The sequence below is a fragment of the Bufo bufo genome, chromosome 6, assembly GCF_905171765.1.
Source record: "Bufo bufo chromosome 6, aBufBuf1.1, whole genome shotgun sequence".
In the NCBI taxonomy this organism is placed as follows: domain Eukaryota; kingdom Metazoa; phylum Chordata; class Amphibia; order Anura; family Bufonidae; genus Bufo; species Bufo bufo.
Window position 1 is genome coordinate 233,905,081 of NC_053394.1, and position 13,694 is coordinate 233,918,774.

General features: G+C 43.2%; 1 protein-coding gene across 5 annotated transcripts in view; it reads right to left on the reverse strand.

The window, feature by feature from the left end:
* OGDHL (oxoglutarate dehydrogenase L) overlaps positions 1-13,694 on the reverse strand; it is a 218,539-nt gene that overhangs the window by 42,053 nt on the left and 162,792 nt on the right. For 4 of the 5 annotated variants that reach the window (XM_040436481.1, XM_040436478.1, XM_040436482.1 and 1 more), the window contains exons 13-14: positions 2,259-2,361; positions 2,045-2,173 (exon numbers count right to left, since the gene is read on the reverse strand). In XM_040436481.1, the coding sequence (XP_040292415.1) occupies positions 2,045-2,173; positions 2,259-2,361 (232 nt within the window). Of the gene's footprint in view, positions 1-2,044; positions 2,174-2,256; positions 2,362-13,694 lie in introns of all 5 variants that reach the window. The other variant, XR_005779684.1, reaches the window with a different exon arrangement.

Here is a 13,694-nt window from a genome sequence, read left to right on the forward strand (position 1 = left end):
TAAGATAAGCATATAAATTAGACCTCATCACTAGTAAAAGGCCACAGCTGTTAAAGGGTTCATAAACCTTACACACTTTATAATGAGTAGCAAAAGGAAACAATTCCATTAAATATACATGTATGGTGATTTCCAGGCTATTACTTAATAAGCCTGAGGACATCTCTGCTAAAACGTGAGAGCACATTTTTATACTACACAGTTTTATTTTTTACAACACTGCAACAATGGAATAAGAATTGTATCTGCCAAATGTGCAAATGGAATAATAGATGCCTCAAACACTTACATAGAACAATATATGTTACAAAAAAGTAGTAGGTTGTGATTGTAAAAATGAGAAGTTTTCATACATTTGGAGAAAAATTTATTTGCTATGTTCAGAGGTGATTTGCCTATAAGATATCAGTGGCACACGCTAACACGACAGACAGACGATACACGTCAGAAGAGAAAAATGAAAGCTACATCTGTGATAGGGTCAAGTGGCACATCACAGGATAAACAAAATGACAATAAAAAAAAATCTGACAGGAAAACACCAGCAGAGATGGCATAAGGTGGCTTTATGGAACAAACTGAACACAGAAGAACCTAGTCCACAGCAACCAAACTATATACAAATAAATGACTGGTAATCCATAGATACAATCTGGAAGATACAAAAGTAGCAAATGCTATTATTTATCTCGATCTTCAGTTACACCCTATGGGCTGTTTTTCGGGGTCAATTATTGGGACTAAGCGTTCATATGAAAGTTCAGCCCCCATAACTGGCTCGTATAATTGAAAGTAGATCAGCCAATGAACGACCAAACACTAATTTGTCAGCTGATCGGTAGCTTTATCAAGATGAAAGATCCCACATTAACGGCAGCACATCTCCCCATGTAATCAGGGATGTGCTAGCGCTAATCAACAGAACTGGATGAAGGAGGAACGACTGCGGTAGCGATCATTCTTCCTTCATTCACTTTGTATTGGCCTGTATAATGACGACGGTCCAAAGGAGCACTGATGGATGTGTTATAATCCAAAACTGTATTAGACCAAAAGATTATCTAACAGATTTTCTGACCAATCATTGGTTAGATGGTGGTTTACACACACAGATCTTTTGTTATACACACCAATTATTGGTCTGATTGGACAGATATTGGTCAGATAATCTGTTGGTGTAAGTGGACTTAAAAAGGACAACTGAGCAGCCGATTGTCGGGAAGGAAGCACTCCTTCCCGATAGTCAACTGCTTGTTCAGTGAAGCAGACTGCACATTTACATGCGGAGATCTCCGTCACTGAATGAGGATGGGGGATCGCTATAGCAATCCCTCGTCCTCATACAGAGTTATGGCTTCTGAACAGCAGATCGCGCTTTAGACAGCATGATCTGCTGCTCAAAAGCCATGATCGTGGTGTGTGCACGAGCAACAGCTGATCAGCGGCACATTTAGACGGCCAGATGATCGGGAATTGTCGATACTGATAATCTGGACGTGTATTGGTCCGTCGAAATGGTGATTAGCATGCGTTTTTCATCCTTAAAAATGAGGTACTCTTCAGTAATCTGATATAGATAAATAAAATGATCTAAATTTCTAGAAATTTGTCAAATAGTTCTAACAGCAGCCCGCAGAATTGTGAATGCAGCTCTGAGCTACACTGTAACTTGTAGCATAAAATGAGTACAAGAAAAGTGACGTATCGGTTTTGCAGAGTAAATGTCCCTTCACTCGGGACAATAGACTAATGCCATCACCCGTCCCCATACTGAATCATTGTTTGCCGGAAGCTGTGGCTGTTTACACAGCACAATCTGCAACGGATAAACAATAATTTGTGTGACCACACAAATGATCTAATACCCAATAAATTTCACTTGTTCATTGGGTAATTGGCGGTACATTTACACTGCCAGATAATCCCCAACAAGCGTTTTTAGAAAAACTCATTAGTGGTTATCTGTGGGATTCTCGGCCCGTGTAAAGGGCCCTTTACTAAAGTTTTTGTCTAGATAATAGGCCATTTTTAGATGCCAGCTTACCTGCATGGATTTTAAAATTCTCCACTGGCACAGAGCTGGCTATGTTTCCGATATGGGAAAGCATATCCTCAGGAATCCCAGTGGGGGGACATGTCATGCTTTTAGGTTCTCCCTCTAAGGTGAAAAAACCTGTAAAGAAAAGAGTGAACATTCAGCGCCATGCTTATCTTAAAGATAACCTAATTCTGTGCTAAAATTGGAGAATTTCTCTTACCAGGCCACGGAGAGTCCAGCCAATGCTTTATGTTAAGTATTTTCTTGTCTTTGGACTGTGTATAGGACTCTTCACAGATCTTGTCATACTTTGCAATCTCTTCCTGAGATATAAACATCTTTTATAGGAATATGAAATATATTCTTTGTGCAATCAGTATTCATAATAGAGACAATAGGCAGTCCATTCAGCAATGACACTGAATGACAAATCTATCATGGAGGAATGCATTTTCAGCATTCACACATATTCAGACTAGTCAAAGGCAAGGAAAAAGAACATTAAAGGGCATCTGTCACCAGTTTTGTACCTATGACACTGGCCGACCTGTGCACTTGGTGCACTTGGCAGCTGAAGACATCTGTGTTGGTCCCATGTTCATATGTGCCCGCATTGCTGAGAAAAATGATGTGTTAATAAATGGAAATGAGCCTCTAGGAGCTTTTCCACAAAGAGGCTCTGCTCTCTCTGCAACTGCCAGGCCCTCTGCACTTTGACAGAGCCAGGCAGTGTAAAAGTGATCAAAGATATCAATCAAAACATAGGGATGGTACAGAATTATAAAACACTTTGCCCATCCAGACATCAAGCTTGCTTGACATTTTTCATGGGTTCCACCATAATAAGAATGTAGGCATCATTGAATTAGGTAATGGAGGTCAATATATCTGCTCCCAAATACAGTTAGCCGTGAGATGATGAAGCCAACTTCCATTTCTTGAATGAAAAACAGAAAAGTTAGATAAATGTAGGCCAAACTTGACAGTTTTAGTGGGTCTGGCCAACTATCTAATGTTTATAGGTGCCTCCAGTCTCGATACAGAAGAGGATGAATGTGTATGGGGGTTGGGGAGGAATAGATGCTGACCAATAACTATCTAATGTGTGTAGCTTCCTTACAACTTTAAAAAAAATAAAAACAAAAAAAATCCTAAATATGAACTAAAAATGGATTACGGCACCTCAATTACAAATGCCACCCTGGCCCCAAAACAAATATGTAAGCTTTGTATGACATCATCAGACTGAACAACCTTTGAAACCCCATAATGGTTTATTTCAGCGTTAAGTACCATAACTGAAGACCACATTGACAAGATTTATAGAGAAGCCTATTTATCTGCCTTCTCCATATGACTTCACTGCCAGCTGACATGACTGAAAATTTACCGTCAACCATTACATACAACTTCGTGTCTGACAAAGAGCTCTTTATAGCGCTATGTGGCATGAATGATAGCGAGTGACTCATCGTGCGATTAATTTCTTTTTCAAAATGAAAAATATAGAATAAGCCTGAATTTGGCCTTTTCTTCATTTTTTCTAAAGAGACATTGCGACAGTCTGATGAAGAGACCTTTTAGTTTGGCGGGCAGAGCGGGCACAGTTTGGGAATGAAGAATGTTATTTTCAAATCAATGCCCGTCTGGTATCTGTATTTATATGCAACAATAACTGTACGGGGATGAACACTCGTTACTACAATCGTTCATCTCCACATGTTCTCATGGTTTGTTGGCCGCACTCCCCTGTTTACAAAGGATGATGTGCTGCCGACAAATGAGGATTTCTGGTGCCATATGGAAGATGTGATCACCAGAAAATAAAGTGCTTGCTTGTTTGTTGGGTGATTGGCAGCATCTTTACCTAGTCCAATTATTGACTGAATGATTGGCTCAATTCATACCCTGTGTAAAAATTAGCCCCTAGGGCAGAGCTTGCCAATGGCAGAGTGAGCAGAACGAGTCTCTTGCTCCTGAACATCTTCTGCATACTTACTCCCTCCCTACAGGGCATCTTCAGCTGCTATTCATCAGCAATGGTTCGCAAAAGATGTCCCCCTTCAACACCCGCACCCACGGATCGGGATTTGGGAGGTATTTCCCGCTTTTTTGGCTCTTCCAGCCAGCGTGCTGGGCCCGCTGAGGGCAGCGCGTCGACCAATATGGCGGATGTTGAGCAGCCACGCCTGCGCATACACAGAGCCCGAGGTCTCCAACGTGTGGACTCTCTACACTCCGGGACGCCAAGATCACTGGGTCTCCGGGCTCCTATGCAGCGCAAGCGAGCCCCAACTCAGCGGCTCCCTCCTCTCTCTCCCTTTCCAGATATGCAGCGGCATCCTCTGGTTCTTCGCCACAGCAAGCAGGCTCCCCTGCCATGACACCTAGGTCAGTGAGGCCACCAGGCATAGGAGACCAAAATGGCGACTGGGACTGGAAAACACACCTCAAGGCTCTGCCCACAGAATCTGAGCCAGATGCTCTATTCACAAGATTGGAGACCTCACATAAGCAAGATATGGTGGCCCTCGGGACATTAAACATGTCGGCCTGAGGGTAGAGGAGATGGAAGAGTTGAAAGAACAAGTGCTCACATTGCTGGACTCACACCATAAATGATCATAACGCTCAGATCCACATATTGAATCACCTAGACGATATTGAAAATAGGAACTGGAGAAACAAATCTCAGAATCCAGGGGCTCCCTGAATCAGTATCTGCACCAGACTTAGAATCCTGGGCACATTAATATTTTGCCAAACTGCTGAATAGAGATCCTAGTCAGCCAATAGAGCTTGACCTAATCCACAGAGCCCTAGGCCCAAAATCAGGAGACCTCTCCCGCCCTCGTGACATTATATGCAGAATTAATTTCTACAAAGACAAGGAAGCCATTCTCAGAGCTGCTAAAGATTCAGAGGCAACCCTCTTTGAAAACAAAGAAATCCTCATTTTGCCAGACCTTGCCGGGCGCACTTTACTGCTCCGCAAGGCCCTAAAGCCCCTCCTGACAACTCTCAGGGAGAACGCATTATCTACAGATGGGGATACCCCTTTCATCCGATTGCCAAGAAAGACGGGAAAACAGCAATCTTAAAATCTTTGGCAGACCTACCAAAACTGCTGGAAACTTTCGATCTACCTGATTGGCCAAGGCCACGCTCGGTCCTCTCCATCTCGCGCCGCGACAGCTGGCAGACATCGGCGCCCAAGCTTTAGAGATCCTCGAGGTGACCTCAAGCACCAGTGGACTGAATATCTCCGCTAGATGCTAATATTATTTTCTTCTAATTTTTTTTTTTTATTGTATGTCCACTTCTAGTTGTTAGTTGTGAATATGTCTCATAACAGCATAGCCTAGCCTAACACCTTTATATATCTTATTGAAGGTCATCTAGGATGTTACTATCCGATTTTCATGTTACTTTACCGTATTATTGTTGCCGGAGATTAGTATGGCTGCCGTTTAGCCCTTGCCTTCTCCTTCCCCCACTTAGGGACCACAGAACTTGGTGCTGTCTGTGACCGAGATCAATGTTTAGCACTTCACCGAGCCGATTTATTTGGCTCTTCTCCTGTTTGTTCGTGTCTTCTCCCCTGATTGTCCTGTTTTATGCTTTCAATCTTGTACATTGTCACCTCTACCACATGTCGTACCCCCCTTTTGTTGTCCTCAACCTGGATAAGGGATCAGAACACTTTAAGAATCCTCCAATCTGATTACCCACCATGATGACACCTCTCTCATTCTGCACCTATACCGCTTCCATAAAAAAGGGTTATGCTAGTCATGTTCCAAGAAACCCATTTTAAGGTTACATCCACACCCAGGCGTATTAGCAAATACTATCCTGACTGGTTCCATGGCCCCAATCATACTAAAAAAGCAGGCGGAGTCTGCTTTCATAAAAACTTTCACCCTATGGACTTGTCCTCAGACATTGACCCTAGAGGCCGGTTTATCATTCTTAAACTCTCAGTTGATCATACCATTCTCACAGTCGCTAATGTTTATTTTCCTAACCAGGGACAGACGACATTTGAATTCAAAGTCCTCAGACAGTTGGCCAGATTTGCAGATGGCTCTTCTATCATCCTAGGAGGTTACTTTAACATGGTGATGGAACCAACTATTGATTCCTCAACCGGTAAGTCCTCTATCTCCCCAAAGTTCTTACGCGTGTTCAGGGCTGACCTCATGGCACTTCGGTTGGTTGATTTGTGGCGTGCCCTGCATCCAGGTGTCAGGGACTACAGCTTCCATTCACAAGCGCACAATAGCTATGGTAGACTTCATCATCTTTTTATTTCTCTTGGATTCTGATCCCCGCTGCTCAATGGACGCTCTTTTATGGTCAGACCATTCGCCTGTATCCGGCTTATTATGCCTCCTCACGCCCATTTACTTGGAGATTAAATGATAACCTGTTTAATGACTTGGTCTGTATGACAGACATACAGTCTTGTGAAAAAATTAGGACACCCTTTGAAAGCATGTGGTTTTTTGTAACATTTTTAATAAATGGTTATTTCATCTCCGTTTCAACAATACAGAGAGATTAAAGTAATCCGACTAAACAAAGAAAACTGAAGAAAAGTCTTTTCAAGATCTTCTGTAAATGTCATTCTACAAAAATGCCTATTCTAACTGAGGAAAAAGATAGGACACCCTTGCCCCTAATAGCGAGTGTTACCTCCTTTGGCTGAAATAACTGCAGTGAGACGGTTCTTGTAGCCATCTACCAGTCTTCGACATCGGTCTGAGGAAATTTTACCCCACTCCTCAATGCAGAACTTTTTCAGCTGTGAGATGTTTGAGGGGTTTCTTGCACGTACAGCCCTTTTCAAGTCACCCCACAGCATCTCAATGGGATTCAAATCTGGACTTTGACTTGGCCATTCCAGGACTCTCCATTTCTTCTTTTTCAGCCAATCTTTGGTTGATTTACTAGTATGTTTTGGGTCATTGTCATGTTGCATGGTCCAGTTCCGCTTCAGCTTTAATTTTCTAACTGATGGTCTCACATGTTCTTCAAGCACCTTCTGATACACAGTAGAATTCATCGTGGATTCTATGATGGTGAGCTGACCAGGTCCTGCTGCAGCAAAGCAGCCCCAAACCATGACACTTCCACCTCCATGCTTCACAGTTGGTATGAGGTTCTTTTCTTGGAATGCTGTGTTTGGTTTACGCCAAACATGTCCTCTGCTGTTGTGTCCAAATAATTCAATTTTGGACTCATCTGTCCAAAGAACATTATTCCAGAAGTCCTGGTCTTTGTCAACTTTATCGCTGGCAAATGTCAGTCTGGCCTCGATGTTTCTCTTGGAAAGCAAAGGTTTCCTCCTTGCACACCTCCCATGCAAGTTAAACTTGTACAGTCTCTTTCTGATTGTAGAGGCATGTACTTCTACATCAACAGTAGCCAGAGCCTGCTGTAGTTCTCGAGATGACACTTTAGGGTTTTTGGATACCTCTTTTAGCATCTTGCGGTCTGCTCTTGGGGTGAACTTGCTGGGGCGACCAGTCCTGGGCATGTTGGCAGTTGTTTTGAAAGCCCTCCACTTGTAGACTATCTTCCGGACAGTGGAATGGCTGATTTCAAAATCTTTTGAGATCTTTTTAAATCCCTTCCCAGACTCATAGGCTGCTACAATCTTTTTTCTGAAGTCCTCTGACAGCTCTTTTGCTCTCACCATGGTGCTCACTCTCACTTCAACAGTCAGGAGCACACCAAACTAAATGTCTGAGGTTTAAATAGGGCAAGCCTCATTCAACATGCAGAGTAACGATCTACTAATTATGTGCACCTGGTGTGATATACCTGTGTGAGATCTGAGCCAATTTAAGAGGGAATACATGTGAGGGTGTCCTATCTTTTTCCTCAGTTAGAATAGGCATTTTTGTAGAATGACATTTACAGAAGATCTTGAAAAGACTTTTCTTCAGTTTTCTTTGTTTAGTTGGATTACTTTAATCTCTCTGTATTGTTGAAACGGAGATGAAATAACCATTTATTAAAAATGTTACAAAAAACCACATGCTTTCAAAGGGTGTCCTAATTTTTTCACATGACTGTACATACTGCTATCCTGGACTTCACCAGGATTCACCAGCCTGACACAACTGCAGCATCGGTGAAATGGGAAGCCCTCAAATATGTGTTCAGGGGTTTATTCATATCCCACGGTGCCAGACTTAGGCTACTTTCACACTCGCATTTGGTGCGGATCCGTCACGGATCTGCACAAACACATCCGTTCAGATAATACAACCGCATGCATCCGTTCAGAACATTGTGTCAGGACGGATCCGTTTGGCTCAGTTTTGTCAGACTGACACCAAAACGGAATGGAGGCGGAACGGAGCCAAACTGATGCATTCTGAGCGGATCACTATCAATTCAGAATGCATTAAGGGCAAAACTGATCCGTTTTGGACCGCTTGTGAGATCCCTGAACGGATATCACAAACGGAAACCAAAAGGCCAGTGTGAAAGTAGCCTTATAAAAGAGGGTCCACATAAGCTTACGACCTTTCTTGCGGATCTTGACCACAAGGAGACCTTGAATAAGACCTCTTTTACTGACCAACTCAAAGCGGATATCTCCTCATTACACCAGCAAATACTTAAGAAACTAGATCAAGAATCCCTGTGTATCCAGGATAAAATCAAACCGGGTTTCTGTGAATATGGAGATAAAAGTGGCAGATGGTTAGCGTGGGCACTCCATCCCCAGGTACCCCTATGATATGTGTCAACACTTAACACAGACTCAAGAGGTCTTGTTCATTCCCCCTCTACCCCTGAGGACATACAACACTATTTAAGTCAGTTTGGACCTGCACGTATCCCAGATACCTCATCCACTGGTGTAGAGGATTTCTCCTCCTCTGAGCTCCTATAAGCCATCAAAGATCTCAAAACTGGGAAAAGCCCAGGTCCGGATGGCCTGACCCCCCCCCCCCCCGTTTCTATAAGCTATTTGGAGAGGAGTTGGCACCCACCATCATACAGGAATTTAACTTGATCTCAAAGAATTGCTCTTTCCCTCACCAAGCTTTGCAGATTTACATCACAGTCATTCCCAAACTGGGCAAAGACGCTTCCCTATATGCCAATTATCGACCTATCTTCCTGCTCAATGTAGAATTAAAATTATATGCCAAACTTCTGGCCTTGCGATTGCACCCACACATCCCCGGGTGCATCCATAGGGAGCAGGTGGGCTTTGTTCTGGGTAGGGAGGCACGTGATAATACGCTGAAGTCCATGGGTTTAATATCCAGAGCACAATCAACGAAAAACCTTTTATGCCTGCTCACAGTTGATGCCGAGAAGGCATTTGACAGGGTCAACTGGCCGTTCTTAGCAGAGACATTGGTTTGCATAGGCCTGGGGGACAGGATGATAGAAAGGATTCTTGTGCTCTACTCTTCTCCATCAGCACAGGTCCGAGTCAATAGCTCGCTGTCCGACCCTTTCACCATACGAAACGGGACTCGCCAGGGATGCCACCTTTCACCATTTCTATACATCCAAGTTATGGCGTCATTAGCTAATGCCCTTATAGCAAACCAGTCCATTAAGGGAATAAAAATAGGTAAAACCGAACACAAACTGTCATTGTTTGCAGATGACCTCCTTTCAGAGGTCACACTACGTTTTTTCCAGAAGAGTAAAAATACTCTGACCATTTTTGAGGAGTATTTTTACCCGAGGAGGAGTACGAAAGTTGCAGTAATTTAAATACATAATATATAGGCCTACACTTGCTCACATCTGCGTTGGAGGCTGCATTTGGAGCCTCTATTGCAGATTCTGTCAAAAGACCACACGAAAAAGCATCATATGCAGGAGTTTTTTGTCTGGTAAAAAGACCAATCCTGAACGGAAACTGAACGGATCCCATCATAGTCGTGGAGTCTGTTCAGCTTCTTCCCTGTCATTTAGGCCTACATTTATTTTTTTTGCTGAACTTTGCAGGATGGAAAAACGTGGTACACTACGCTTTCCCATCCTGCAGAGTTCTGCAAAAAAAAAGTCTTTATTTTTATTTAATTTTTTACATTGGAACTCCTGAGGCATCTGTTAATGTATACGGTTTTTGTGTACGTTGAACGTAACACAAAAACCCGGCCTTACGTGCCCAATCCAGCACTTGTGTTATTTTTGTTGATCTGCTCATCTAACAGAGCAGAACAACAGATATAAATAGCAATGGTGTGAACATGGCCTAAGAGGTGGATATTTATGCAGGGGCACCATTACTAATCTAAATAACATCAGGCAATTATAGCCAAGTGATACAGTCCAGTACAATATAGCGGATTTAACCCTGTACTTTATCACTTGGCTATAATAGCCTGCCTGCATTCACTACACAATACATACATTACATACATTACACACACTACACTACATGCATCAGTGTGTGATGTGTGTGTGGTGCAGTGTATGGAGCATGTGGTGCAGTGTGTGATGCATGTGGTGCAGTGATGATCACACACTGCTGTCACCTTGATGTCTAGGGCTATTTGTCACCTCTGAGGAGTCCTCTTCAGGTCCTCCGCCATGTTTCCCAGGGTCCTTGTCCAGCGCGTCCACTCTCCTTACTGTAGAAACTCCTCCTTCCAGCTCCTGCCGGCTTCCCCTGCTGCTCGGCGCTGTATCGCTCTGGCGCCCGTCTAAACCAAGCAATAGCAAAGCTCCTTACTGTATGGACCTTTGCTATTGGTAATTTCAGCCACAAGCAGCATTGCTGCGCTGCCCATGCTGTTCACAGCACGCCCTGTGCTGATGAATGTGGGGGAAAAGTCTAAAGCGTATTGGTACGCCTTAAACCTTTTCCAGGGAGTAATATGGCCTGAACAGGCGTCAACAACGCTTGTACAGGCGTTATTGCGAAGTCTGCCTTATATTTATCAACACCTAGGCTAGATCTGCCCTCGGTCCTCCAGCTCTTTGGATGTTTCAGCAACTTCACGATGAATATCCAGAAGAATTACTAAACATCATCCTCCCCCACGAGAAATCACCAATCTTAGGGAAGCATTTTCCTTCCAATGGGCTACACAACTTTAAATTATAAACCCATACTGACATCAATTGAGCTAAATCTCCAGAAGTGGTTCTCTCTCCAAATCCCCTGGTTTGGCAAAATCAACGTCCTCAAGATGGATATTTTACCCAGATTATTATATCTCTTTCAGACGATCCCATGTGGGATCTCACAAGCAATTTTTGCCCGCCCCCGGAGACTGACCTCTCAATTTATATAAAAGGCTCTCGGGTGAGGTTGAGTTACAGTCTGCTGACACGTCCAAAGACCTCTGTCGGGGTGGGCCTCGCCAACTTTCTCACATATTACAGGACAGCGATTGCAAACTGTGTCCTTGACCACCTTCACAATCGCTCTACGAAACTATGGGTGGAGATAGAACATGAAACAGCGCCACACTTAGCATCAGGTATTTTTTGGCTCTCATCCTCCTCACAGATCCAAATGCTACACCCTCAACTTTCTCCACTCATACTTTCTCTGGCGAACTCTTGGGGCAAGTTCGCATCTAAACTTAAAGTAGTCACAACACCCGGTCCTCTCACAGTCCTGACAGATCACCCAGCTTTACCTACGGGCCTCAAATCTCTCCTGACCTTCCGACCCCCGATGGGGAATTTAACCAGGGTTATAGACCTATACAACAGTAGTGGCCTACGCCCCCTCAATGACTTATCATATCTTCTACCTCATTCCCCCGGACATTGGTTTCTGTATTTCCAACTTCATAACATCATTAACTCCCTGGCACCTGGATCGCAGTTATGCGCCCCCCTGTCAAGCTTTGAAAAACTGTGTGTTGCGGATTCGGCGCCTGGACACACAATCTCACTTATTTATAATTTACTAAACAGATTGGGGATGGAGCTATTAATGCCTTGCCGACATCCCCTAGGTTCATTTCCACTTGGGAGGAAGAAATGGGCATCACTCTTACAGTGGAGCAATGGAGTAGATCTCTATTATTTACTCACTTTAAATCACCAGTGTCGTGTAGACTGCAAGAACTTAACTACAAGATACTGACTTGGTGGTATAGGACACCAGTAAAGCTCCACCAGTTTTATCCTTCTAAGCCTGACACCTGTTGGTGTTGTTCAGCAGCAGCTGATACAATGCTACACGTCTGGTGGGATTGTCCAGGACGGCTCCTCTGTGGCAAGATGTATTCACACTATATAATTCTCTTTACCAGTCTTCTATACCTCCCTCACCTACAGTAGCCTTGTTGTCTATTTTTCCTGGCCAGATACAACAGACTAAGAGGGGAGCACTCAGACTCTTTGTTTTGACCAGGAGACAAATAATACCTCGTAGATGGAGATCAATTGAGAGTCTTCAGCGATTAACATGGGTATCCGCACTTGATATCCTTGTTCGCATACAGGAACTCAGAGCAGAAGTTCATGACCTAGTATCTGCATTACACAGGCTTGGGCTCCTTGGTTTCAGTTCCGCAAGTCTTTGTTTTTTTTCGGATTGGCTAATCAATGGCGTTGTTCCTTCACAGATCATCTAGAGGGTCACTATCTTTAATAAGGTATATACTCTTACCTATCCTAGCCTCGTGTATCTGTCCAGTCTCCCGTGTAAGTCCGTAAGTATGTATATACCCCCCCTTTTTTTTTCAATTTTCACTTAATCTGCATTATTATTTCTATATGACATACCTTTTGCACTTTACCACTAGTTACCAACAACTAATAGCGCCCTATTCTTATGTTTCTACTCCGGTTACATTACTGTCTCTACTATACATGCTCTTGGTATTCCATCGTATTAAGCAGTTACATATGTCTATGATACTGCATTATGCCAAGCTTTGCCGACTGAGACACAATGTTTCCATGCTTATATTACTCTGTCAAATGCATATCAAATCTTGTTTAATAAAAAGAGATTGAACCATAAAAATTTGCCCCAAAGAACTTGGGAACATAATGATAATGGACAAATGCTTGTTTTAATATTGGTTTGACTGGTTAATAAAACCAATTTGAAACCTAACCAGATTGAATTATAAGTGCTAGTTCACAAAGCATTTTTTACCACCGATTTCAACACAAAAATTGCAGCAGAATCAGTGTAGAAAAACACCTCAAATATGCCTTCCATTGTTTTCAATGGAAGGTGATTACCAAGCTGAGACCGTGGCAGGTGGCCACACACTGATCAACCTCATTGACTAGGGCTAATCAGTATGCGGACCTGCGATAGTAACTCGAGGATCAGCCTTAACTTTTTGCAGCCCCTCCCTCAGTGTATAGATTGACAGGGCCAGACAGTGGCAAAGCATCGATGGAGGGGCTGGCCACAGAGAGGAATAGAGTTTGGGAACAACAAGAGCAATGGCGATGGCCTGATTGTACCCAAAAGCCTAATTTGAATATTAAGATAAATAATCATAACTCAGGAACGGAGCCTCGGATTAAAAAAAAAAAAGAGTTAATCAGGTGAACCACAGCTATGTGTCTATGCAAACAGTTGGATAGAAAGATCACTGGTGACAGACGCCCTTTAAGGGTCCATTCACACGTCAGTAGTGTATTGTGGATTCGCAATAGACCTGGCCAGCACCCCCATGGACAT